Source organism: Pan troglodytes, chromosome 7 (genome assembly GCF_028858775.2).
Source record: "Pan troglodytes isolate AG18354 chromosome 7, NHGRI_mPanTro3-v2.0_pri, whole genome shotgun sequence".
Taxonomy (NCBI): Eukaryota; Metazoa; Chordata; class Mammalia; order Primates; family Hominidae; genus Pan; species Pan troglodytes.
Genome location: NC_072405.2, coordinates 68,806,181 through 68,834,063, shown reverse-complemented (window position 1 = coordinate 68,834,063; position 27,883 = coordinate 68,806,181). Strand labels below are relative to the sequence as shown.

The 27,883-nt window shown below is 41.0% G+C and overlaps 1 protein-coding gene across 1 annotated transcript in view; it reads left to right on the top strand.

The window, feature by feature from the left end:
- The window catches only part of CA8 (carbonic anhydrase 8), a 93,602-nt gene that overhangs the window by 40,824 nt on the left and 24,895 nt on the right, over nucleotides 1–27,883 (top strand). The window contains exons 4-7 of the mRNA XM_024345179.3: nucleotides 8,486–8,581; nucleotides 13,940–14,002; nucleotides 16,290–16,338; nucleotides 18,111–18,223. Of these exons, the coding sequence (XP_024200947.1) occupies nucleotides 8,486–8,581; nucleotides 13,940–14,002; nucleotides 16,290–16,338; nucleotides 18,111–18,223 (321 nt within the window). The remainder of the gene's footprint in view (nucleotides 1–8,485; nucleotides 8,582–13,939; nucleotides 14,003–16,289; nucleotides 16,339–18,110; nucleotides 18,224–27,883) is intronic.

Sequence of the window (27,883 nt, the reverse complement as noted above, 5' to 3'; positions counted from 1 at the left end):
AATTTTATAGCCCCCTCTGAGTGCTCTGAGAAGGGCTGTTTTGAGTGTGGCAGAGCCTGGGTGGGTGAGATACTTGGCTTCTGGAACTCAGAATCTATTGGGACCTGCTACAGTTTTCTATAGTTGGATTTTTTGGGGGCTGAGGAAGGCAATTAAGCAAAATCAGGACACAGAAATGAAGATCTGTTCTTGATGATTTTTTCCCTCTGTGAAGCTATACTCTATAGTGTCCTGGCTCAGAGGAAAGTTCTTAATGACTATACATTGGGTAGAAAGTGGTTTACAGGTCCAGTTACATCTGAGTTCATGGGCTGCATTGAATATTTATTATTCATCAAAACTTAACAGCAGCCTGTTATTTCTCTCCAGTTTTACTTTTAACCATTAAGAAAATAGATAAGAATATTAAAAAGTCAAAGGTGAGCTTTGCTCACTCTCAACCAGTGATTTCAGCTGACTTCTAATGTCTGTTTTCTGATAATCCTGCCTACCTTATAGGCTGATTGGCCTTGCTCCACTTGTTTTATCCTGATGTCTCTGTGTTCTCCCTGTGTGCCTTTCACTGTCTTGAAACTGCCATCTCAATAATCTAAAAAACAATAGGTCCAAAGTCTCTTTCTGTCCTCATTTTTCCTTGTTTCTTTGCAGCTGTCATAGCTTTGCTGCTAGTATCTCCTTGACAGTATTGATGCCCACACTGTCTTCTAGAAAGTCTGTTCTCTTTTAATGGCACTTTGGAATTTTCTGAGTTCCCTCTTGCATATTCGATAGTCCCTCTTTCGTTATCTCACCATTTTCCAAAGCTCAGTCTTTGGTCCCCCGTCAGTTTCTCTCAAGACTTGATCCATGTATTAGTCTGTTTTCATGCTGCTGATAAAGACATAGCCAACACTGGGTAATTTATAAAGAAAAAGAGGTTTACTGGACTCACAGTTCCACGTGGCTGAGGAGGCCTCACAATCATAGTGGAAGGTGAAAGGCACGTCTTACATGGCGGCAGGCAAGAGACAGAGTGAGAGCCAAGTGAAAGAAGAAACCCCTTTTGAAATCATCAGATCTCGTGAGATTTATTCACTACCACAAGGACAGTATGGGGGGAACTGCTCCCAAGATTTGATTATCTTCTACAGGATCCCTCCCACAACAAGTGAGAATTATGGGAGCCACAATTCAAGATGAGATTTGGGTGGGGACACAGCCAAACCGTATCAATCCGTGAGTGAACCAACTCTACAAGGTCACATTTCTCTAGGGCAAGCTTGTCCAACCCGTGGCCCGTGGGCCACATGCAGCCCAGGATGGCTTTGAATATGGCCCAACACAAATTTGTAAATTTTCTTAAAACATTATGAGATTTTCTTGCAATTGTTTTTTTCTCATCAGCTGTTGTTAGTGTTAGTATATTTTCTGTGTGGCCCAAGACAGTTCTTCTTCTTCCAATGTGGCCCAGGGAAGCCAAAAGATTGAACACCCGTGCTCTAGGGGTATCTGCTCCCTGTACCTTTAGCCCTTTCTCAAGGCAGCAGGAGTTCTGCACCTCTCACTGATGGGGCACTAGTTTGATTGTTCTGATGTGGGTTTACACTCCTATCTAAAACTGAATTCAATTGTGGCTCACACCTGTAATTCCAGCTCCCCTGGAGGCTGAGGTGAGAGGATCACCTGAGCCCAGGAGTTCAAGGCTGCGGTGAGCTGTGATTTGTCACTGCACTGCAGCCTGGATGACAGCAAGACCCCATCTGTTGCAAAAACCAAACCCTCAAAACACCCCTGAACTTATCTCCCTTTTGATAAAATGATTTTGGTAGAAATCCCAGTTATCTCCCCTCTTTCTCTTACTTTTTCTTCCTATCTGTTGGTTGAAGTTCTCTGTCTCTTTCTCCCTTCCCACTGTCCCCCCTCCTCCCTGCACCCTTTATTTCTGGCATCTCCAGCCTCCATCTTTCTGTCAAATGCCCATCAGTGCCTAGGAGGACAGGTAGGATTTGGGTGGGTGTCAGGGCAGATTGGGGAAAGGCATTCCAGGTGAGTGGGCATAAGCAGAATGGGGAGGCTGTTGTGAGGAGTCAGGGTCATGCTTGGTTTGAGCATGTGGGGAGAGTTAGGGTGGGGAAGGATGTGGTTTGAGAAATGTAAGTCTGATATGGATAGGAAATAAAGGAAATCAGAGATTTTCAACAGAGGAAATGTGGTGAAAGTTGTGTTAAAAAGAGATTAGTTGGGCTTCATAATGTAAATGCCAGGGCCCAGGAGAGGTCTAGATGAGCTCTGGAGATAAAGGCACGGGGGTCCCAGGTCTCAAGCCTGGCAAGTGGGGCAGGAAGGGGAGTTCTGTGAAGAGTGTGTGGGTGGGAAGCTCCTTTGAAGAGGGTTGATGTCAGTTGTAGAAATGTTCATCTTGAGGTGTCAAGAAGACATCTGAAAGGAAAGGTCCCTGCATTTGCAGTTAGGAGATGTCACAGAATTTGTATGAGTGCCCAGGGCTGGGGAAAAGGAAATTTGTGAGTCATAATTGCCTTTTCAGTGTTTACTACTTTTTCCATTCTTCATGATTCATTCTTTGGTACTTTGCTGCCGTCGTATTATTTATGTTAGTAATAAACCTCATTTGTCGTGAAGATAGCTTTCTGTTAAGCTGCCATGAAGTCTTCAAACTTATTTTTCTCAGTGACAAATGATGATAAGGCTGTGGCATGTCGCAATTTCTTAACTTTGGACAAATTTATCTATTCTGTGAGTTAAGTGCATTAAGATGAACGTTTTGAACGTTTCACAGGTGCTAATGGTAAGGCAGCATAATCAGTTGCGGGAATATGAAGTTGTGAGTCCTGTAGCAAAAGCTCAGTCCAAGATTTTCCCTGAAGCTGTAAAAGGATGCATCATGGTGGTTTTCCTGTGGTCCAATTTTTTAACAGAAGACATAATGATCATCATGCTGCCAGAGTAATAATGGATCTTGGCTGTTTTATGTCTTTGTAACACTTGCCTCCTGTTGGTGGGCTGGGGGGAAGAGTTATAAGGAGTGAGGAAGGACTCAGCTTTAATTGTTACAGAAAACCACTTTCTTCTACCCTGAGGTGCCCAAGTGTAGGAGGAGGCCAAACCTTTTGCCTTTGGAGGGAGAATGGCTGAAGGGAGCCTGGAGGCAGATTCTTTCCGCAGGAGGGATTCTGCTATTGTTGTTGGTAGCCATAGTAGGCCTTGGGTTCAGGCTGCAAGAGGCAGCCCCTCAGCCACCTGCTGTGCAGTGTGTTTACCAGGTAGAGCAGGTCCAGGCTCTTGAAGGCCTGTGGGGCAGGGTCCTGCCTGGAGCCATCTTTAGTCCAGTGGACCCTGGAGGAGTAAGTGACCCTATGCAGTGGCCCGTCTACTTCTAAACAGATGCAGTGCTAATGCCGCCGACCCTTGCTCTCCTTAGAAATGGTAAGTGGCATTTACATACTTGGTCTAAACTATAATCCAGTTGGCTGCTTTTCTTTGTCAGAATCCATCATCCTGCTTCCCTGCCTTTGCTGGCTATATATAATGCTAATAACAGTAAAACGTGATAAGAATATAGGAAAAAGAGTACTATGGGAAGACAGAGAAAAGCGTGAATAATCCAAGCTTTTAAGATACGGTCTCCTGTGTTACAGAGAGACATGCTGAAAGAAGTTAGTGACTAGTGAAGTTCACAGAGCTAAAGAGTTGTAGAACTGAAACAAGAATCTAAGATGAGATTCCTAGCAGAGGTCTTTTATGAGAGCACATTGCCTCTCAGAATAATGGAGCTGGAGAAGTGCACAGGGTTGCCGCCTCTGTATCCTGCCCTCTCCATAGACCAGACACACCCCAGAGCGTATCTGGGCAGTTAGGCTTTGAAGTGAGTCTGGTGAGTCCTCTCTGCTGATAATAGCTGTCTACTTGGACCTTAATAAGCCAGTTCATAAGATGTACTGCAGGCCACTTCATCATTTCCTAAGCCATATCTGTAGTATCATATGCTTTTCCATTCAGACCTGTTTGTCTCCAGATGTCTTTAACCACTGCATTAGAACAAACTTTGGAGCGTGTATCCATAATATATGTATTTGTTAATAAATTATATTCATGCACTAATATGTATTTATATTATGTATTTTATGAAGCATAGAAAAAGTTGAAATAAAAAGGCATTTGATAAAAATAAATATAAGTAGAAGTTTTAATGTGTTATTTCTGATCATCAGAGGATTGTTTTGTCACTTCATCCCCCCTCCCCAAAGGGATCATGTTTTGTCTTAGAAGAATAAATCCCAAATGTTGTCACTTTGATTGTTAGGGTCATTTTTCTTTATTCCCATTGGTATTAGTCGTCATCAGATTTAAACTTCTGTTGGTTGCCATACTTTTTTTTTGTTTGTTTGCATGATCTGTATTAGTCAGGGTTCTCCAGAGAAACAGGGAGAGGGAGAAAGAGAGAGAAACAGAGGGAGAAAGAAGAGATTGGGATTTAATTTAAGGGACTGGTTCATGTAGTTGTGGGGGCTGGCAAATCTGAAATCTGCAAGGTAGGCTGAAAGCTGGAAATTCATGCAAGAGTTGATGTTGCAGCTTGAGTTTCAAGGCTGGAAACGCAGGCTGATTTTTATCCAGAGTTCTGGAGGCAGAATTCCTTCTCCCTTGGGTGACCTCAGTCTGTGCTCTTAAACCCTTTAACTGATTGTATGAGGCCTACTCATGTAGTGGAGGCATTCAGCTTTACTCAAAGTCTGTTGATTTAAATGTTAATCACATCTAAGAAGCACCTTCGCTGCAACATCTAGACTGGTGTTTGATCAAACAATTGGGCACCATAGCCTAGCCAAGCTGACACATAAAATTAACTGTCCTGCACTCCTGTCATAGTTTTTTAGCTGGGACTTTTGTGGTATCCTCCTAGCTTATATTCCAGCTTTCAGTGTCTGCTACTTCCAATCCAGCCCCTGTACTGTCAAAAAGACCTTTGAAAGAAAGAGGTTATTATGGGGGAGTTTGATTCCAGACTGCATACATAATAATAATATTCACTGCAATAATATATTGCTTTAGTGTTTTCTAGAATACAGCTATGGTAACATTTAAAGCTCTGTGCTGTCTGACCCCTCTAGCTCTCTAGCTTCACCTCTTGTCATTGCCAGACTTATGTACCCTCTAGCTACCCACTAAGGTACTGTTAGTCCTTCAAAAGCACTTATAATTTTCCTGCCTCTGTGGCTTTGCTTTGTGGAACAGAACCAGCACTAATTAATATAAGGCACAGTATGATAAAATCATTGGAATAAAGAAGGGGCAGTGGCAGAACAGATGTCAATGTGAATAATTCAAGCTTTTCAGATTTGAAAAGACTTTCTTATGGTGAGCAGAAAGCAAAGGGTGAGATAGCTGGTGTCATGGGCAGAATTGTGTCCCTGCCAAATTCATGTTGAAGTGCCAATTCCTAGCACATCAGACTGTGACTGTATTTGGACATAGTCATCACAGAGATAATTAGGTTAAAAGGAGGTCATTAGGCATGCCCTAATCCACTGTGCCTGGTGTCCTTATAAGAAGAGGAAATTTGGACACAGACTCCTAGAGAGGCAAGACTGTGTGAAGATAAAGGGAGAAGGTGGCCATCTATAAGCCAAGGAGACAGGGCTAAAAAGGAACCAGCCCTGCCCACACCTTGATCTCAGACTTCCACCCTCCAGAAATGTGAGAAAGTAAATGTCTGTTGTTTAAGCCACCCAGTCAGTGCCACTTTGTGATGACAGCCCTAGCAGACTCATACAGATGGAGAGGAAAGGTGCATGGGTAGCAGAGTGAGCTAACTTGAGAGGCAGCGCAGGTGCAGAGTGCTGTGCCTGTGGGCCACGCACCTAGGTTACCACTACTAGGTTACAGCTGAAGGTTGGCTAAGTTCCAGAATGGGTTGGACATTTGCCTGGTACTTGAATTAGCCAACCTCTACTGGTGTAGAAAGGGGGTCTGTCATGATTTGTTTGGCCTGAAAATGAGAGAAAGGACCTTCAAGAGAAGAAGGTTTATCAGAAGCAGGACAGAGCTTTGTTTCTCAAAGCTTGGGTCCCTTGTTATTGTGAGGGGAGGGAGAATCTCTCCTGCCCTGGAATCGCCAAGACTCAGGTGATTATTGAAGACCCAGAAGGTAGAGTGAAGGATGCATGGGAGAGCTGCTGTTGCTGCTTTCATTTCGTGTTATTTTGCTGGACATGTGGGGGTCATAGCAACCTTCTGTTATCCTTGTTAGCTTGGGTTGGCTGAAGTGCCAGCATTTCTCTTAATTTTTGTCTTTTGTTAAAAAGAATATTTTTTAGAGCAGTTTAACATTTATAGAAAAATTATAAAGACAGTACAGAAAATTCCCATATACCCCAAACCCAGTTTCTTCTATTAGTAACATTTTACATTAGCATGGTTACATTTGTTACAATTAATGGACCAATACTGATATGTTACTAATCCACATTTTATTTGGATTTCCTTAGTATTTACCTAATGTCCTTCATCTGTTCTGGGATCTCACCTATGGCACCATACACCATATTACATTTAGTTCTCATGTCTTCTTAGGCTTCTTTTGGCTGTGACATTTTTCTCAGGCTTTCCTTGTTTCTGATGACCTTGACCGTTTTGAGGAGTACTTACTGGTGAAGTATTTTGTGGAGTGTCTCTCACTGAGATTTGTCTGATGTTTTTCTTGTGGCTAGATTGGGTTATGGGTCATTGAGAGAAAACACAGCAGTAAAGTGCTCATCACATATAGGGATACATACACCCTATCAACATGACTAATCACTGTTGATGTTGACCTTGATCAGGTAGTGTTTGTTAGGTTTATCCACTGTAAAGTCACTATTTTTATCCCTGTTCCATACTTTACTCTTTGAAACAAAGTCACCACCCACAGTGCACACTTAAGGAGTGGGGACTCTCAGCTTTTTAAACACACAAAAAATGTGCAGCAGCTTTTGAAGGGCAGCTGTGAGTGATGATGTTGCTGAATTGTGGGGAGTAGGGAAAAAGAAAAACCCATGCTTTTGTGGTTTATTAATGTTTTGTTTAAAAAAATGCCCCAAAATATTGCTGTGAGAAGTAAGAAAAATGCCAGTTGGAATTTTGTAATTTGTGGAATAAAAATTTATTTTAACCTTGGGCCTAGACCTTCTTTGTTGGTGGTTTAATTAAGGCAATCAGTTCTTACCTCTACCACTAGGACTCCTATGCTGTTGTTGCAGCTGGAGAAGGGAAGATTAAAATTGTCTTTTATTATTGAGAGATTATAGAACATCGTTTTCTTAAAAGCAGTGCCTTTCAGTTGCATTTACTGGGTAGTCACAGTCTCTGTGAGTTTTTCACAGCCTCACAGCCTGACCTGGCTGAGTGGGCCATGGGTACAGTCTTTTCCTAGTTATCTGTTCTATTATTGGTAGAGGACTTCATTACCTCCCCCTAGTGGTCAGTTTTATAATATCAGATTCTACCTGGGTAAATTCAGCAGTGGAAAAATCCAATTTGTGGCCATCCTTATGATAATTTTCCTGAATATTTTAATATAAATGCTAAAATAAATAGTGGTTGAATTTTAGATATGTCTTTTGGTGTTAGAACTAATTTTAAAATGAGGCGACGTCGCAAGGCGGTAAGTAATTATAACGATGAAAAGCTATAGTGATGAAGGTAATATTCTAGGCAGAAGGTTTACCTACCTACTATTATACTAGGAACCTCAGTGGACATTTGGTTTTTAATCAGGAATTGAGCTTGGCTTCTTGCAAGTGTTTTATCAGTGCTGTAGGAGCAAGTGCGTATTCTAGATAAACTTGAAAGCTGCAAAGCTTTATGAGGCTAGGAGTGAGGGAGGCCTCTGAGCATTGTTTGTCATTTCTTCACAGATAAAATTTTATCGCCAGTGCAGGAAATCGCCTTCTTTTAGAGATTTACATCAGCATTTATTATTTTACCATGGCTTTAAATATGCAGCTTTTTTTTTTTCCAGGATGCTATCTCTGAATATTCTTAGAAAGTTGAAATAATTTACTGGAACTGGAAACTGGCTTTGTACATCTCCTGATGGAAATACTGGGTGATGCAGTATTTGATTATGCAGGTATTCATCCTTTGAATGAGTTCTAGTGTTTGTGCCCAGACCTGGAGTTTTGTTTCATGGAGATTCAAAAGGATGACATCCAAGGAAAGATAACTGAATCAATGTGAAGTCTGTGAGTCCCTCCAGTTGTCTTCCTCCTCATCAGGACTAAAACTGGACTTAAGAGGCAGCGATCCACTAAGCACTGCTTCTGTTCAGAAATAAGAAGGAAGGAATTCATACAGAGAACTCGTATTAAGCCAGTAGTTTGTGTCTACTTGTGATCCTCTTGTGGTATGTGATACCATATAGAAATAGTAAAGAAATGGCTGTATCTTTGCTTATATGACTAGAAGTAGCACATTAAATGATGTGGTCTGTCTGTTGCCACTCACTCAGCTCCATCTGATCCACTGGAACTCCACTCTGTTTGGCAGCATTGATGAGGCTGTGGGGAAGCCGCACGGAATCGCCATCATTGCTCTGTTTGTTCAGGTAATTTGGTCTGCTGTGATTATCGTATTGTTTAGAGATGCTAATTTCTAAATCATTTTGTAAAATTTTATTCTCAATTTTATTGCTTAGAGATGAAATTACACACATAGAGAGAACACCTGATAAAAACAGAAAACTTGATCCTTATGGTTTATCAGAGTTCAGACATATTCATTGATAGAAAATAGTTCCTTTATTTATTAGAAATTTTCTTCAGAGTAGCATTCAGGGTCTTTGGAGAAATGATTTAGAAAATGACTCCTGAAGGTAGAGTTTATTTTATGAAAAAGGATTTCAGAAAATGTCTTTAGACCCTGGTTTACAGAAAAATCTACAAAAAAACCCAATAACAATAATATAGAAGTATGTAGTAGATTACTTTAGCCCTTCTTTATTAACAATTTTCACTCTGAGATGACTTGAAATGCCTTATAGGAAACACTGATAAAAATCAGACTGGCAAAGACCTTGGCAGATATAGTCAATATAACATTTGGATTTGAGCTCTGTGGTAGGCAAAGAAGAGTATATAAATTTACCCAAACATATGAAAGCAGGCCACGTGCTTTCAGAGGTAAAAACTTAATTCAGTTTTTAAGGTGAATCTTCTAAATTTTGTCTTATTACGTATTTGACATCGTAAAAGATTTAGAGGTGAAAGAGTATCTGGAAATTTTAGCTTTAAAGCTGCCATCAGGACCAGAAACCAGAGTTGCAGCTCTGCGTGGCTCTGGGCTGCCTGTTGGATAACCTGGGATTAGAGCATGTTAGCACAGTGTTCTTCAGAAACTTAATTTTCCAAAGAGAGTTCGATAATGGGCCCTTTTAAACTTGTTTTTTTATGGCATATATATCAAAAATTAATTGCAACAATTTTTAATACATATCTCCTAGATATGTCTTTATTGATGTTTGAAAGTAGCCATCCAGTTTAGGCTCTTAATATTTTAAAATCAGCATCTTGCAAATATGACATGTCATAGAAATTTAAAGGAAATCCTTACATTTTTCAGTGAGTCCTCTTACTATTTATTTCATGGTGTCACAGGCGGGGACCTATATTCCTTGTATTTTATAACGGCGTTATATAACTAGAAAGAAATCACAAAATATTAATGAAAAATGTTTTCATTATACAAATATATTTTGATAATTTTTAGTATATTGAAGTAACAATTATGAAAGACTACTGTTATAACCCAGAAAAGTTAATAAAATATCCAAATCTGAGAAATTGAGACAGTAGAAGGTACTATCTCATTATTAAAAGTAAGAATAAAAAATAGTAAAATAAAAATAAGAATACAAATAACCACATATTCATATATAGAAGGGAAAGGAACATGTCAGTTTCATCTTTGGAATTGGTACTCAATAAATATTTGTGGATGGAATTAGGTGTGATAACTTAGTATTTTCACTTCCTGATTCTTAGCATTTAACAGGTGACCTGGATTCATAGAGCCCCCGACTGAAAACCCAGCCCCTTAGAACTACTGCGAGTATTTCCAAGAACAAGCTGCATTATTGCAGGCAAGGGAAAGCCTGGAGAGCAAGCACACTTTTTCTAACTTTTCATAAGTTTCTGTGATGAAAAATTCAGGTTATCTGTGTGCAGATTCTCAGGAGAGAGTGAAATCGCAGAACTGAGAGCAAAATTTCAGGAAGGAAGGAAGGAAGGAGGGAAGGAGGGAAGGAGAGGGGAAGGGAGGGATGGGCTGAAATCCATCGGGGGAGGTCGGGTCCTCAGGCTGGAGGAGAGAAATTTGGAGGGAGGAAGTCGGAGACATTGAGTAGACTTTCCTTCCAAGAAGCTTGGCCAAAGGAAGGAAGGACAGATGGGGCAATAACTAGCGATGATGTCCAGTGAATCTTTTGAGATCTGAGATCTGCCTGTAGTATTTTTTTTTCCCTGAGCAATAAGAGCTATTGCAGACATAGAGATTAAAAATACTGGAAAGAGAGGGTGTCACTGATGTGGAAAAGTCCTGGAGGAGGCAAGAGGGCATGGGATGGAGAGCTTATGCAGGTGGACTAATCTCAGATAGGAGCAGACCCGCCCCTTCTCCAAAACAGAGGGCCAGGAGGAAAGTGTGGGCACACATGGGGCCGATTTGTAGGTGGAGAAAGGCAGGACATTGAGGGAGTTCATGCCTGACAACCTTCATTATCTCTGAGACACACAAAGCAAAATTATTTATAGAGCAAAGAAAACGTGGGTGTGGGATTGAGTCTTGAAATAGACCAGAAGGGGATGATAATATATTTGGCAGTCACTGAGGGAAACCCCCTTGGGATTGGATGCCCCAGATCATACAGGACAGGGTATGGTGGGTTTTTCTTTATCCGGGTAAAGGAATAGAGAGTTCTGGTAAGTCGTGTTGATCCATCAGAGAGCAGATGATTTAGGAGGTAAAAGGATTAAAGAATGGAGAGTGGTTGGAGAGATATCATTCTGTCTAGCCAGTCCCACACCATGTCTAGGCAGGAGGGGGAAGGAGAGGCCACAAGGACCTGCCAGCCTTGGCACCTGGTGATCAGTGAAGGGGAGAGAGGAAAGAGCAGGAGAGCTGGATGGCCCGGGGCATCTGGTCAGAGAGGCCAGTCTTTCAGAGTTAAAGTTTTCAGAATGAGAGCACGTACCAGGAGTGTCCTCAGGGTTGGTTTGCTCGGGTGGAATGGGGCAGAAGGCCACGGACTGACGGGTGAAGAGACTTAGGCCAGGGAGGGGATGGGTCACCCCCTGAATGCTGAAGTCATCCAGGGTGGCAGCAGGAGGTGATGCCTGGGAGAGATTGACTAGTGGGTCAGTAAGGGAGAAAGAAGGAGGGCGTGATAGCCTTAGAAGATGGTCCCCTCGGGAGGATGGCTTTAGCACGTGGGTCAGAGTTCCACCCTGAAGGGAGCAGGAGTGCACTGACCATGGACCCCAGTCTGTCTCCCTGGGGGACTGCATGGCATCCACTTGAAAGGCCTGCAAAAGAGCTGTGCCCTTGGGCAGACTCGAAGGGTTCAGGTAGATCAGGAAGTGGTGGGAGATGTTGGCAGAAATGCAGAGTTGTTCTGTTCTAGAGAGTGCAGTGGAAGATAAGGAGAGATTGAGTTAGAAGTAAAAAACAAACAAAAAAAACAGGTGGTTCAGGGCTGAGATGCCAGGAAAGGAGAACAGACCAAAGTGGTTTGCATTTCCAGTGGTGGTGAAAGACAGCAAAGGTGAGAGGTGAGAAATGAGTTGTTCTCAAGGTTCCTGGTGGACTCTTGGTACCAGGTTGTGTTATCTGAACAGCTGCTTGCACAGTTTTAGCAGCTGGGGTGTGGAGATTATCATCAGTACTTGCTTTTTGCTGGTCATCATTTCTTCATACACAAATTTGGCAAGGAAGGAAAAGAAAGAGATGGCATAATAGCAGAGTTTATAGAATTTGCAAGATATGAGGTTTTGCCCATAAAGTAGAGTCTTTATAGATAGAAGGAGCTAGTAATAGTCATTAAGAGCTACTATATGGAAAAACTATATTTGATGCTGTAGGGCATCCAGATTAAGAATAATAATGGACATTAAGTGAATTTTGATGACCCAAGCCTGTTCCACAGTCTTTGTTTGATTTAATCTTATCTTCAACCCTATCATTTTTATCCTCTCCAGCAAACAGCTGAGGAAGCGGAAGGATGTAGAGGTTAACTATACTTGCTTAAGGCCACACAGCTAAGAGGTGGCAGAGTCAGGATTGGAATCCAGGCAGTCCAGTGCAAAGTGAGCCTGTTCCTGAGCACCACATTGAGTGGCCTTAGGGTTCATATGTGGACTCTTGAAAGAGTTTACAACCCAACAGGAGATGCCTGAGATGAAAACAGACCCCAAGTGCAGACGTAGGCCTCCCAGTGCTCTAGCATGGTTAAACCAGTAAGACAAAAGAGAAGTCCATTTCTCCTGAAGAATGGATAATGATTTCTGCCTAAAATTTCAGGCTGCTGCCACAGGTACATATGCATTAGGTTTTAAATGTTTTTTTGTTTTTAACTTTAGAAAATTTATTTTCTGTTTTTAGAGCCTATCTCAGGAATAATTGTAGACTCTTGGAAAGTAGTTCACGTCTTGATTGTTTAGAGCTGACTGGCCTATCTTAGGTAGAGCGTTTCTTGTCTCTCTCCTGTCCCTTTGGATGCTCTTTCATCTGCATGTTTTGCAGTTAGTTAACATTGGGAGAAACAGAGAATGTAAACATATCGACAGCTACTCTGGCTTCTCTTAGGTCATTCTCCAAATATCTATGTGGAAGGAGAAAAACTGACAAAAGCAATGATTGTTTATTTGAGGTTCTAAATGACCTCCATTACTCTCCTCCATTATCATGGACCACTGGAAATTGGTCAGATTTCACTTAAAAGTTTTAAAGCCAAAGTCAAGAATATTAAATGTTAGAATTTTTTTGTCTCCATTTTTTGGGAGCATTTTATACACTAATAATATATAGTGATATGTTTTTAAAAAGAAGGCTATAAAAAGCACATTATTATTTATTTAAGAATAGAAGGGTAGTTATAAAATTATGTCTAGTAGTAATCAAGAAAGGTCTTGATTTTGGTGAATTTAACATACAAAATCACACACCTGCTTTTCTAAGTTAATATAATTTTTCAGTATTGTTAAAATCTTTATAGCAATGATCTATAAATGCCAGAGTTAAACATGGAAGGGTTTGAACATGTACTGAGTAGTTTTAATTCAAAAATATCCTTGATATTTTTATATAACAGTATTTTATAATTTGATATACTACATATAGCAAAGTGAGTGATTCCTATACACAGTAAAGAGAATTTAGAATGAGTTCTTGGACATTTACGTAACTAATACTTTATTATACTAGGTTTGTCACAACTTTAATTACCTTTAGTAGACATTGACCTAGTTATTAATAAAAGGCCATTTAATTATTCCTCAAAAAGGACATTCAGATGGACTAGAACCGAGTTCTGTTAGTTTTTTTTTTTTTTTTTGAGACAGAGTCTTGCTGTGTCATCCAGGCTGGAGTGCAGTGGCATGATCTTGGCTCACTGCAACCTCTCCGCCTCCTGGGTTCAAGCGATTCTTCTTCCTCACCCTCCTGAGTAGCTGGGACTTCAGGGGTGTGCCACCATGCCCAGCTAATTTTTTGCATTTTTAGTAGAGACAGGGTTTCACTGTGTTAGCCAGGATGGCCTCGATCTCCTAACCTCGTGATCCACCCAACTCGGCCTCCCAAAGTGCTGGGGTTACAGGCATGAGCCACCACACTCAGCCCTATTAGTTTTTTTTTAGTTAAAGCTAAACACTGAAAAATGTTGTGGTTGTGGTTTATGCTTTATGTTTTTCAGATAGGAAAGGAACATGTTGGCTTGAAGGCTGTGACTGAAATCCTCCAAGATATTCAGTATAAGGTAAGTCATTATTTAAAATAATATAGAAATACTGGTTGTGTAGGAGGTCCCTGTGACCACCTGCGGGCTCGATGCTGTGTTAGAAGGACTCACAGATCTCAGAAAAGCTGCTATCCTTGTGGTTATGGTTTATTACAGTGAAAAGAAACAGATCAAAAAGCAGAGGGAAAAGGCGCATGGAATGAAGTCCAGGGGAAACCAGGCACAAGCTTCCAGGTGTCCCCTCCCAGTGGAGTCACTTGAGGATGCCCCTAATTCTCCTAGCAATGATGTGTCACAACATGTGTGAAGTGTTGACAACTACGGAAGCTCACTCTAGCCTTAGTGTCCAGAGATTTATTAGGGGTCAGTCATGCAAGCACTAAACGCATGCAACATAGCTGACCTCAGCTACTCACTCTCTAGCAGCAGCCGTCTCCCTCCCCTCTTCGCCATAAGTCACATTGTCAGCATCAGCTTATCTGTTCCAATTGGTACAGTATGTCTCAAGGCCTCAGATATATAACAACAGGAGTTCACCATAAATACAGCATGGCCCAAGGCTGCAGGCACACAGAAACAGTCTTATCAGGTAGAATATTCCAAGCTCAGAGGTTATATCCCAGGAGCAAAGAGTTAGTCCTGAAGACAGGCCTTTATATGGGATGTGCAGGGTTTGAGCAACTCAGGCCTGCTGAGTTAACCCTTTCCTACCTGCGTGCTATAGGAAAGTTGTATAAATGAAACAAATAAAAATTTGGGGAATCATATTTCAAAGTATTTATGTTAAATAAATTTAAAAAAAGAAAACAAGTACACATATGTGGTAAGATAATATCCGAGAGAAGGTGATCCACATGACCCTGCCATGATATGGCCTAGCATTGCTAGGAAGCCAATGCCACCACCACGCCCAGCTAATTTTTGTATTTTTAGTAGAGACAGGGTTTCACCATGTTGGCCAGGGTGATCTTGACCTCTTGACCTCATGATCCACCCACCTCGGCCTTGCAAAGTGCTGGGATTACAGGCGTGAGCCACCGTGCCTGGCCCAACGCCAGTCCCTCTTATAAGCAGTGCCTTCTTGGCTCACACTTAGCTGAATGTGAGTGGCCTTGGGGAGGGGAAGTAGTCTAGTCCTGTAGGGCTGCTGGAGATACAGAGCAGAAATTGAACTTGTTTAATTACAGGAGATCCAGAGACCCAAAGCCAGTTTTAAGAAAGATCAATTTGGGAATCAAGTTTGATTAGCTTTATGCTAGCACAGCCCAGGGTATCCTGAACCAGGCAGAACCTCCACTGAAGATCTCCTGAGTAGGTTTGGAAGGAACCCAGCTTCCAAGGGATGCCCAGTCCAGATAAAAAAGGCTGATAAAAAGACAATAAGGGCACATTTTGACTTACATTTGTACAACTGCAGTGGACTGAGAAAATTTCCTTTATTTCATCATCTAATAGGACACCAGTCATTATGGAATTCAGGGGGATCGGGGAGGCAAGTAAGCTAGATTCTTTAATGTTTGAAATAGTCCCAGGGAGTCAGGAAGGGACTTGGAGGTTATGCAATAACTTTCCCTATTGCATCTGTATCAATAGAGAAAAATCTTTTAAGAAACATCTGATTCACATGACAGGACTATTTTCCTCTAAAGTCTAAGCAATTTAAATGACATGATTTAAAATGATGATCTTAAATGTGAATTGTTGAATAAGAGCGCAAATGATTCCCTTGAAATTTGTATCTAGCTTTGATAAACACTGATCGGAACAGAATATTTCCATCTGTTTCAGATCTCCCTTTCCAGATGAGGAGAGCATCTAGCATAGATCCCAGAGCTGAGTTACCAAATCCAAATAGGACAAAACAGGAAGTTGCAAGCCAGGTTGTAATGCCGGAAAGGTTAGGAGCTGAAATGAAAGCAAGCAGGAGGAAAGGCATTTTGAAAATTCCCCCATCCAGGGTTCTGGCATTTTACAATGAGAATTTAGCCCAAATCTTTGGTATGAATGTGCTCAGAGCAGAAAAGGTAACTGATATGGGTCAGATGGGGCACCAAGTGTAGGTTCCACACCAGGACTTACAGGGAGAATTGAACTGTGGCAGCAAAGAAAATAGCCATAGAATTAGAGCAGGAACCAGACAATGTTACTCCAATGAGAAGGTGGAAGGAGATACCCACAAGTCTGTGGGACCTGATGAGGCCATTCAGAAAAGACTTCATTCTAATTTTTTAGTTCTAATAGATTTTTTATTCTAAAATCTAGAAATATTACTTTAACATTGGGTAAATATTTTTTTCTTTTTCAGGGGAAGTCCAAAACAATACCTTGCTTTAATCCTAACACTTTATTACCAGGTGAGTATTTACCTGATTGCATAAAATGAATTTTAACTGTGGCTATAGTCACATTGTTTTCTTCAGACTATGTAAAACTATATATTGTTAATTAATAAAATTTATTTGCAATTTGTATTCTGTTTAGCAGATACCATTTCCAGATTACTCTAAATATGGAAGTAAACCTTCTGAAATAATAAAGAGACACTTTGCCACTAGTTCCATTGATCCATGAAGAGCTTTCGTAGGATTGTCATTTGTAAAAATTGCTACCTCTGTGTAAAGCACCAGTATAATAAAATAACTTTGGCTGGGTGTGGTGGCTCATGCCTGTAATCCCAGCTACTCAGGAGGCTGAAGCAGGAGAATCGCTTGAACCCAGGAGGTGGAGGTTGCAGTGAGCCGAGATCACGTGACTGCACTCCAGCCTGGGCAACAAAGTGAAACTGTCTCAAACAAACAAACGAACAAACAAAGAAAAAACCTTCATGTACTTCTAAGATTGATCAGTGGAGTTCTTAATCTTTAGAGTAAAATAAACTTTGTATCTAATTTTATAAGGTTACCTCTCTGCAGTAATACTATTATTATATATTATTCCACTTGTATTTCTGTACAGGTAACAATTATACATTAAATACTCAGAATATGATTTAAAGGTTGTTGTATATAAAATTTTGATCTTCACATTTCTCTGCCCAAATTATGTGCTGTCCCTTAGTGTTTTAAACAAAACCAGTTGATGCATTGTATCTTCTATTTTCTACATTTAATTGCTCTACAACAAACCAATTTCTATCGTATGTTAACCATTTATCCATCATATTAGTCATAAATTCCTCTAATGCAGAGCTAAAGGATTTCATAAGAATGACTCATTTTGTTCTATTGTAATATGATTTTAGTATTTTGCTGTTGCAGAAGCAGTATAGTGGTAGCTAGAACTGAATGGTTAAAAATACAGGCTTTCAGACAGACATGCTCATACCTATGTAATCCCAACACTTTGGGAGACTGATGCAAGAGGATTGCTTGAGGCCAAGAGTTTGAGACTAGCCATAGCCAGACCTCGCTCTCAAAAAAAGAAGAAATAATTGCTGGCTGTGGTGGTGTGCACCCATAGTCCCAGCTGCTTGGGAGGCTGAGGTGAGATGATCGCTTGAGCCCAGGAGTTTGAGGCTGCAGTGATTCATGATCACACCACCACACTCCAGCAGCCTGGGTGATAGAGCCAGACCCTGTCTCTTAAGAAAAAAAAATACAGGTTATGAAGCCAGATTGCCTGAATTTGAATCCTGGCTCTGCCAGTGATTATTAGCTGAGTGACCTCAGGCAAACTACTACTCTTTTGAGATTCTGTTTCCCCATCTGAAATATAACATTAATATTACTACCTATCTCACTGGTTTGTTTTGAAGGTTAAATGAATTAAAGTAAATTGCTGGCACGTCATAAGCATTCAATAAATATTAGATATGAAATAGGTAAATTCTTTAATAAAGTGAAAAAACCCAAAATATAGATACACTTCTAAAGTGATTAAGCTTGACAGGTATCTATAGTAATCCATTGATAGAAATCACTGTAAATAATAGAGAATTCATCATGCTTTTTATCAATTATTTTCTCCACAATGAGTAGTGTAAGACTGTGGGGCTCTAGTTTAAAAATGACATCCATCTTAGAAGCATCATTTGAACAGTTTGTAATTTTGAAAATTGTTGTTGGAGTCATCAGGATTGTTATTAATTCACTTGCCTTTTCCATTACATGTCCACGTGGCTGTGCAGACCCTCTGCTGCGGGATTACTGGGTGTATGAAGGCTCTCTCACCATCCCACCTTGCAGTGAAGGTGTCACCTGGATATTATTCCGATACCCTTTAACTATATCCCAGCTACAGGTGAGTGTGCTACTTTGAATCTTTCAGAGTGAAGTTCTGAGTTAAATATTGTTTCTGAGAAAGGAAAATGTCTGTTTTATGTTTTAGCTTCCTTTAGATCAGTCATACCTTTCCAGATGAAAGTTAAATGGCTTGAACTGGTGAAAGTGATTGAAAGGTCAAGGATGGACAGAATCCAACACTAATTTATGGTCTATATTTTAAAAGTTAGTTTTTAGAGAGTTAATAGAAATCACTGAAAGAGCAAAACTTTTTATTAGTCTAGTTATTTCCTTATGTGAATTTCCCCAGGTGTGGAGAATAGAAAGTCTGGAAGTAAAGTTGGGATGCCGGTTATTTCTGTAAGTCACTCATAGGCTTTGAAATAGTTTTGCCTTGGTGTGTACAGGAAAATTCTGCATGTGCGGGGTGAAGGACCCAGAAGGAGTGCCCTAGAAAATTCTGGATTGTTTTCTAGCTCTACTTTTGGTCGCCCACCCCTGGCCTTGGGCTCTTCATAGGTGCCCTAAATGCTACTGCACAGTGGGTGGGAGCATCCGAGTGAATTGTCACTGGGATGTTAGCTGGTGGAACATGAGGCAGCGTCACTCGAATGTATTTAAGCCATGATTTTGATATTACAGAAGGGGCTTTAAATATCTCCTGTCTTTCAGGGATCTGTGTAAGGGATGGATATGTTCTGGAGAGCTATATTGTTTCTTCCATGATCAACCTCAAAAGGCCTGGGAAATACTCTCAGCAAACCAGTTTTCTTTGATAGCTTTTAAATATTTGCCTTTAATTCTTGAAGTTAAAAAGCTCAAGTTCACTAACTTCTCAGTAAAGCTTTCTTTATTTTGTCCTTAAATCTTAAAAAAAAATCCTTCTTCCAACATTTAGTAATTTCTCTTTATTTCTGTTTTGCTAGGGATTAATTTAAAAATTTCCCCACTCAGCCTCTCCTCCCCATACCCTTCATTATTTTATGAACTTCGATCATATCACTTTTGAACCTTCATATTTTTATGACAAATCCTAATTCCTATATTTAGTCATTCATCTATTTGTTCTTATAAGAGACTATTCTCCACATGATTAGATTAGGGGTATGGGTTTGAGAAAAACAACTGTGGAGGTGAAGGGCTCTTGTCATCACACTGAACAGGGGTATATGCTGCCAATACTCACTTATCACTGGTGATGTGTTCTTGTTTCTTAGTACCACTAAATGCACTTTGCTTTTAATTTAAAAATGAAGAACAAAAAGAAACCCTTCCTGAATGCCAACTGGACACAGAGGATAACAAGATTAAAACACAGTCTTTACTCTCAAAAATTTCACCATAGAGTTGGGGAGGCAGATGACTAAATAATTAACATGATAATAAGTAAGGTGCTCTGGAAACACATATGGAAGAAACCCAACCCAGTCCAAGAGGTTTAGGGAATAATTTCTGCAAAATATTAGAAGTTAGTCCAGTGAAGGACAGGAAAGAAGTTAGAAATTTGGGTCTAATGTTAAGCCTAGAGTTTTGGATTCACGATATCTAGATTTGGGACTTAACAGTGAAGATGTTGGCTGCTACAACAGATAAACCTCAAAATGTCAGTGGCTTAACACAGTAGAAATTTATTTCATGCTCACATAAAATCCAACATATGTGTTTCTGATTCGCAGTGAAGGCTTTTCTCTGTGTAGTCATTCGCAGTCATTCTGTATAGAAAGAAACACTTCCATCTTCACTGTCCTCCTCCCACAGTTGCCCTCAGTGAAAATAGGGTGAAGGATCTCAACAGGGATCTTTTGAGGGCCAGTAGTAGAAACAGGGAGCTCCACTTGTGCTTGCTTTCTGTTAGCTAGAACTGGTCACATAACTACCCTAACGGTGGGGGAGGCTGGAAAGTGCATTCTAGCTTCATGCCCAAGAAGAAACTAAAAAACAGATTCAGTGATCAGCGAGCTAGAATTCCTGGCGCCATAGCTCAAGCTGAGTAGGAAGACAAGAAGATAGCCCCCACTGAGTGCAACACTGCAGTGGAGATGGGGGAGATGATGCCTTCTTAGGAACTAAGGACCAGGGGTCTTGAGAAAAACAGGGAGGGAGTGTTGCCAAGATGTGGAGGAGGAGGGGGTTAATACTGAGAAGTGCTGTGGACGAGTGCTGCCAACCCAAGCATCAAATAACTACAGGACCTTTTAAAAATGGGCCCAGGTGTTCGGAGTTCTGAACTTCTGGCTTCCATCTGGCTTAAATTCTGGATCTCAGCTTGTTCATGTCCTCTGGTACCTAATGTTTTCCCTGGCTAGGTATGCTCACTGCTTGATTCTGGTTTTAGTATCCTCCTCTGTTGCTGAGTTTTGGCTTCCCTTCTGCAATACCATTCCTTCTCCATCCCTTCCACTGTGCTGTTTCTGGTTCCTCCAGGTAAGTAAACACCTTAGCCCATCTAAGCAGTTTGCCTTGAGGCCCCTACCATGATGAACGCCTTCTTTTCTTTTCTGATTTGCCTCATCACTGCAAACAAGATTCATGAACAAGAGCTATAATCGCCAGTTAGGCCATTGTTAACCCAAAGAAGATGTTTCCGTAGAATGTTGAGCTGAATGTAGAGGGACCAAGCATAAATATGGACCATATATAGACCATCTTTCTAGAAGTTTTGTGGGAAAGGCAAGGAGGGATTTAGGGACAACGTTTAGAGAATAGTCAAGTGTTTTTTGTTTTTTTTTTTTAAGTTAAGATTTAGGAAATACTAGAGGTTTTGTAGGCATATTGAAAATAATCTGTGAATACAACAGTTGATCCCTTGATATGGTGACTGCTGTTATCATTCCCAGGTTTCAGATGAGGTGATTGAGGCCTAGGGAGATTAAGAAACCTTTGCCTGGTTGACACAGGTAGTAAGGGTGGATTTGGGGATCCAGCCAGTCATGTGTGATGTCAGTGCTGGGTGCTTAACTACTGCCCCTTTTGGTGTGCCATCTTCAACACTGCAGTTTATTTGAGACCTTTCTACATGAGGCCTTGTCAGGAAGCCCCCAGCAGTGTTAGAGGAGGTTTCTGCCTTTTCTGTTATTATGTTCTGTATCCCCAGTTGGAGGAGTTTTGTTTCTCTCAGACAGTTGGAAACACATGACAAGAACTTCAGAGGCTGAGGCCTAATGTGCAGATTTAGGGATCCTTAGCATCAAAAAAAGAGCAGAATAGGCCGGGCGCGGTGGCTCATGCCTGTAATCCCAGCACTTTGGGAGGCCCAGGCGGGCAGATTACGAGGTCAGGAGTTCGAGACCAGCCTGGCCAATATGGTGAAACCTTATCTCTACTAAAAATACAAAATTAGCCGGGTATGGTGGCAGGTGCCTGTAATCCCAGCTACTCAGGAGGCTGAGGCAGGAGAATTGCTTGAACCCGGGTGGTGGAGGTTGCAGTGAGCCAAGATTGTGCCACTGCACTCCAGGCTGGGCAACAGAGCGAGACTCCGTCTAAAAAAAAAAAAAGGCAGAAAAACAAAAGAAATAAGACACCCAAGAAAAGAATATGGACAGAGAAGAGTCAAGTAGTGAGGATGGGAGGATACAGTCCCCTGAGGCACTTTCCTGAGGCTGATACTTCCTGAAGTATCCTTCCTAAGACTCTTCTAAACTGGTAGGACCCTGTGCAATTCACTCTTTTCTGTTTGCCATCTAGTTGCTCCAGGTCCCTTCTCTTGCTGACTTTGTATTTCTGAAGCAGAGAAGGGGTCTGGGGTTAGCAGGCATGTGAGGGCCATGCTCACTGCCGGCCGCCCCATCCAGGTCAGACTCAGGGACTGCAACCCGAGCAGGGGCCGTGGGTCGTATAGTCACTGTTGTTCTATGAATGATACATGTAAAACATCAAACTTTCCTCTGCATTTACTTTTCCTACAATTTGTCTCGAGGATACATACACAGTTTTTTGTTGTTGTTGCAGATAGCCAAAATCTTAGATGCCCAAATTTCAAAGCCCCAAGGCTTAACATACAGCATGTTTTATGATACTCGGATGCATTCATTTGCTTTTACTTGTCATTGACCCTGTTAATACAAGCAGTGTACTGATATAGTAAGGTAATTATGTCATAGTCCTAGCTTCCTTTTCTTTATCCTTTTCATAGGCAGTTTTTAGCATGTGAAATTGCTCCTTTGAGACTGATGTGGAGTCTGAAGGAATGCATGCATTCATTCCTTCATTTATTTGGCAATTATTCGACATTTGCTATGTGCCAGTTACTGTAATCAATACTGACAAGCGGAGATAAAAAAGACACTCTCAAAGAATTCACCAACTAGGAGGAAAGGCCAGCTGATACATAGGTGTACATAAAAAAAAAAAAAAAACCCAGTCATTTGCTGTGTCCAGCGCTATGGGATGTTATGGACGTAGTCTTGAGGTAGCACATAGGAAAGGTGCCTGGATGAGAGTTAGTTATCTAGAAGGCCTTCCCCAAGCCAGGTCAAGAGGTGTTGTCTGAGTATTCGTGGGAATTGCCAACAGGGGAAAAGTGTCTGTATGCTTGTGTCTGGCAGGGAGGCCAGAGAGCAGAGTGTATTTGGGGAACGCTTGCGGTAAGTGTGGAGAGCCTGCGACATGAGGGGGTTGGAGAGGGAAGCAGGAGACTTCCTCAGTGAGCCTCAGGGCTGTGCCATGGAGGTTGGGTTTTCTCCTGAAGGTAGCAAAGAATCACAGAAATGTTGTAAGGAGGAGAGAGATATGACCAAATTTGAATTCAAGAAACATACTCTGTAGCTGCAGTATGAAGATGTGGGTCACATGGCAATGAGATGGAGGGAAGGGAGTAACTTTAGAAATGATAAAGAAGTAGAAGCAGAACCTGGTGGCTGATGACATAGGAAGGATTTTGGGAAGGAAAGACCGCTTTGTCACTGGACCTCCCCTGGATTTGGCTTGGTTGACTGGCAAGTGTAAGGTGTTGCTTTCTACCATGATAGGGAATCAAGGAGGAAGAGCAGCCTTCATGGAGAAGATGCCAAGTTTGTGGTTGCATATTGAGAGTTTGAGATGCCTTTAGGACATCCAAGAAAGGGGTATGGTATACAGGTGGTGGGTGAAGCTGTTAGTATAGAAGAGGAAATCATTCAGGGAGAGAAAAGAACTGATTCAGAGAACGAGGGATTTGTAACCAGGGGTGTGCACTGTGAGAGTGTCCCCAGGAAATGTCTTGAGAAGTGGAAAAAGTCAGGAGACTCATGTGATGGTTAGAGAAGCCATGGGAGAGGCAAGTTTCAAGAAGGAGTGGAGAGATCATGAGTGTCAGATTCTGCACACACATTCAGTTAAGGACTAAAAAGTGTTAACTGGATTTAGCCACAAGGAGAGATTATAGACATGAGAACAAAGTAGACGAGCTGGGTGTCTATAGTCACATTTGTTCAGCATTACTTTATCGAGGGTAATTTCCTAAAAGTAGATCAGATCTTTTAGTGAAACTTTTTTTTTCTTGGCCAGGCGCGGTGGCTCACGCCTGTAATCCGAGCACTTCAGGAGGCTGAGGTGGACGGATCACCTGAGGTCAGGAGTTTGAGACCTGCCTGGCCAACATGGTGAAACCTGTCTCTACTAAAGATACAAAAATTAGCCAGGTGTGGTGGCAGGTACCTGTAATCCCAGCTACTTGGGAGGCTGAGGCAGGAGAATCACTTGAACCTGGGAGGCGGAAGTTGCAGTGAACCGAGACTGTACCACTCCACTCCAGCCTGGGCAACAAGAACGAAACTCCATCTCAAAAACAAAAATGTTCTTTATAATCACAACAAATCTTAATTTATTGAAAGGTTTAGACTTGTTGAGTGCCCAACATTCCCATTTCCACCTAGAATTCCTTTAAGGATTCCCTTGCCAGCATTCACAGTGTTAATGCTGAACTATATTGAGAATGTTAACTGATCCTGTAGATATGATACAATATTTTACTACTATACTGGCCAGTGTATTATGCTAAGATCCAGAGATAGACCATTGTGCCTTAGGCTCTCTGGTTTCAAAGGGAACCTAACTTTGTATTTTTCCTTAAAATAGGCCAGTGACAAAGTCTAACCCTAACCTACTAAAGTCATGCTCCCTGATTATTGGGAGATAAACCATATCTTACCACAGGGGAGCCGAAGCTGAATGAATGCATATTAGAAGGAATAATCTCAACTGCCCTTGAAAATAGATGACTTTTCAATTAGCTGTACTTCTCAAGGAAAAGATTTAGGTGCTATTAGCACAGAGCTCCATCATAGCATCTGTTCAGAGGGCAGCAAAGTTAAAATGTAGACACACACAGACACACATTTACGTATATTAAAATGCAATTTAGAGTGATTTAGAAAAAAATTGTAATCTTAGGGGAATATAAATCAGTCTGTCCTTGAATGTTTTACTTGGTGCTGCTCATAGAATTTCACAGGAAGCAGAGCAAAAATGGAAAAGGTCCAAAGAAGGCAGCAAAAGTGAGAGGAATCAAAAGAAGAGGATGTGATTCTAGGAGTTAGACCAAGAAAAATTGAGAAGCCTCAAAAATTGAGAAGGGGAGGAGAGAGATGCTTGACATATAAAATAGCAAAAGGAACAATGAATGGCAGGTGGAGTTTCCCACATAGCTGATTATATTGAGAAATTTAAAAATTTGCATTAAATTAAAGAACAGTGTTTTCTTCTATACCATAAGGTTTATGTATGTAATTAAGCTGCTGAATATTATTGTGGAAAGAATTGGTATCTTGACATGCATTACCTGCCATAGGATAATAGTATTGGCACTAGCAACATTGAAGAAGTTCTAAATCATAATGGTTTCCTATTAAATGCATAGTAGCTGTGATTCAGGGAGGTGTAGACTTCAGCTGAAGTGTAGTGTGGACTGTTAAGCCCATCATACATTGTCCTGAGTACTATTAATAGGAATTCTAAAATTGGAAGCCCCTTCTTAGCTGAATTTTTCATATTATTCCTGGTTAGCTTGCCTTATGTAGGGAGAAAAACACAATTGGACGGATCTGAATGAGTATATATTTCTTTTTTAAAAATTATCTCTAACCATTAAATAACTTTATTAAAAATTTTTTATTTCCATAGGTGTTTAGGGAACAGGTGGTATTTGGTTACACGAGTAAGTTCTTTAGTGGTGATTTGTGAGATTTTGGTGGACCCATCACCCAAGCAGTATACACTGAACCCAACTTGTAGTCTTTTATCCTTCACCCCCTTCCCACCCTTTCCCCCTGCGTTCCCAAAGTGGGGACTCGGGGTGTGTGTGTGTGTGTGTGTGTATGTATATATATGTACACACACACCACAGTTTTTTTATCCACTCATTGATTATGGACATTTTAACCATTAAATAACTGTAATATAAATGACAGTCTAAGCATTCGGAAGCCAATCAGCTGGATTGTCGTGTTTGGAAATGAGATTCCAAGAACAGAATACAAATACCAAAACATTACCAAATCTAACAACAGAAATTTTAAGACATATTCTGATTTCACAGAGTCATTAAAATGTGAATACATATTAATCTTAGAATTGATAGAACAGGGTATTATGGTATAGTGCCATCTGTGCAAATATGTATGTACACATACAGAAATGGGTTGATAATTAAGTTTTGCTCTCCTTTTCCTGCCCTTTTCTTCCTCCTTTTTCTGCATTCCCTCCCTACTTATCTATTTCTTAGCTTATCTACATTTTCATATTAAATGTCTGTTTTTTCCTTTCTCTTTCAACTTAAAATAACACCAGCGAAATGAAGGAATATGAATGTGTTTATTGTTTTTTCACCCTGTGGATACATGATACGTCTTCTAGAATATTGAAAACTGCTTTAAATGTTGTTTTCTTCAGTCTTTCCTCCTCTTCATTCCCTCTGCATTCCATGTTTCCTGTGGGTTGGAAAGTAGGACTCTTTACATCCTGACAGCCCGAGTTAGTGCCTGCCATGTGCTCAGCCTGTGGGATCTGGAAGCACATCTGGCCCTGGACAATCGAGGAAGTCTGACCCCATTCACGAAGCAGCAAGTCTTTCTCAGGGGTCTTCATGCTCCATATGGAATCAAAGGGGCTGTTTCCCTAAAGTCCAGGTTGCCGTAGGGCCACAGCATGGTTATGTTTGACAATCACTTCAAATGATTGGGAACATTTGTTGTAGATTTTCAATGATTGGGAACATTTGTTGGAGATTTTCTTCTCTGTCCTTTCTTCAGGACCCACCTGAATGGGTCCCCTCCAAAATTCAGGTGTTGCCAATGTGATGTATTAAGACGTGAGACCTTTAAGAGGTGTTTAGGCCATGAGGGTCCTTCCCTTGTTAATGGATTAAGGCCTTTAAGAAAGAGGCTTCACACAGCATTTTCTTGTTGGCTCGCTTGTCCTTCTGCCTTCTGCTACATGAGGACGAATGAAGAATGCCCTCACCAAATGCCAAATGTCTTGATCTTGGACTTCCAGCCTCCAGAACTGTGAGAAAATACATTTCTGTTCTTTATATATCATCCAGTCTCAGGTATTCTGTTATAACAGCACAAAACAGATGAAGACATCCATGGTTCTCAGACTTGAGCATGTGTCAGATCCCCTGGAAGGCTTGTTGAAGCACAGATTGCGGGGTTCCACCCCTGTGTTGCTGATTCAGTAGGTCTGGGGTAGTTGCTGACAACTTACACTTTTATTCTGGGAGGATACTTTGAGAACCACTGTTTCATATGTACTTGCATTTGTCTTTACATGTAATTGAGATCAGCGCTATAACCCAAGAATGCTGAGGTCCTGAAGGTGCGTGTGAAGGGCAGCGCTAGGCCAGTCCTGTCCAGTGGAAACATGATGTGATCCACATATTAAACTTTCTAGTAGCCACGGTAAAAAAAAAAAAAAAAAGTCAAAAGAAACAGGTGAAATTAAGAAATTAATTCAAATAGTGTATTTAACCCAATAAGTGCAAAATACTATCATTTTAGCATGTAGTCAAGGTAAAAAGTTATTGATGAGATTTCTCTTCTTATTTTCATACTGAGTCTTTGCCTTGCAGTGTGTATTCTGCACTTCCAGCACATCTCAGATTGGACAAGCCAAATTTCAAGTGCTTGGTGGCCATGTGGGCCTGGTGGCTGCCATCCTGGACAGTGCAAATCAAGGATCTTCTCTCTGGGGAGACTCTTTCTTCCCTTTCTTAAAATGTGTTATTTTTAATTGCTTGTAGAGATTTTTATATGTATTTTCTCAGTGTCTTAAGTGATAGGCAGCACTTTCCCTGTGGTTGTGAGCTCTAATCTGTAATTCTTTAGTATGTTTAAATCTGTGTGGCTCAGAAACTCTCTTGAGGTGATGAGGGCCAACAGCGGCCAAGGCTGGGGCTCCTTTAGGCTGGGGATGGCTTCAGGACCGTTGACGTCAGTGTTACCAGGGAGTGAATGTTCTTCCTACTCTCTTCCTCAAAAAAATTGAAAAGATCGATTAAAGAGTCATGACAGAGTGAGAGTTGGTTTATGAATGAGAGGTTGGTAAGGAAGAGGGAGCACTGGTTTTAGATAGAACATTATATAATGGGGTAGAAGAGAAATGAGGCAAAAACAAGGCTGCAGTACATGAAAGGTGGAGAGTCCTCTCTGTCTATATCTGTCTCTGTATACATATATGGACTGTTTAAGTACAATTTGCT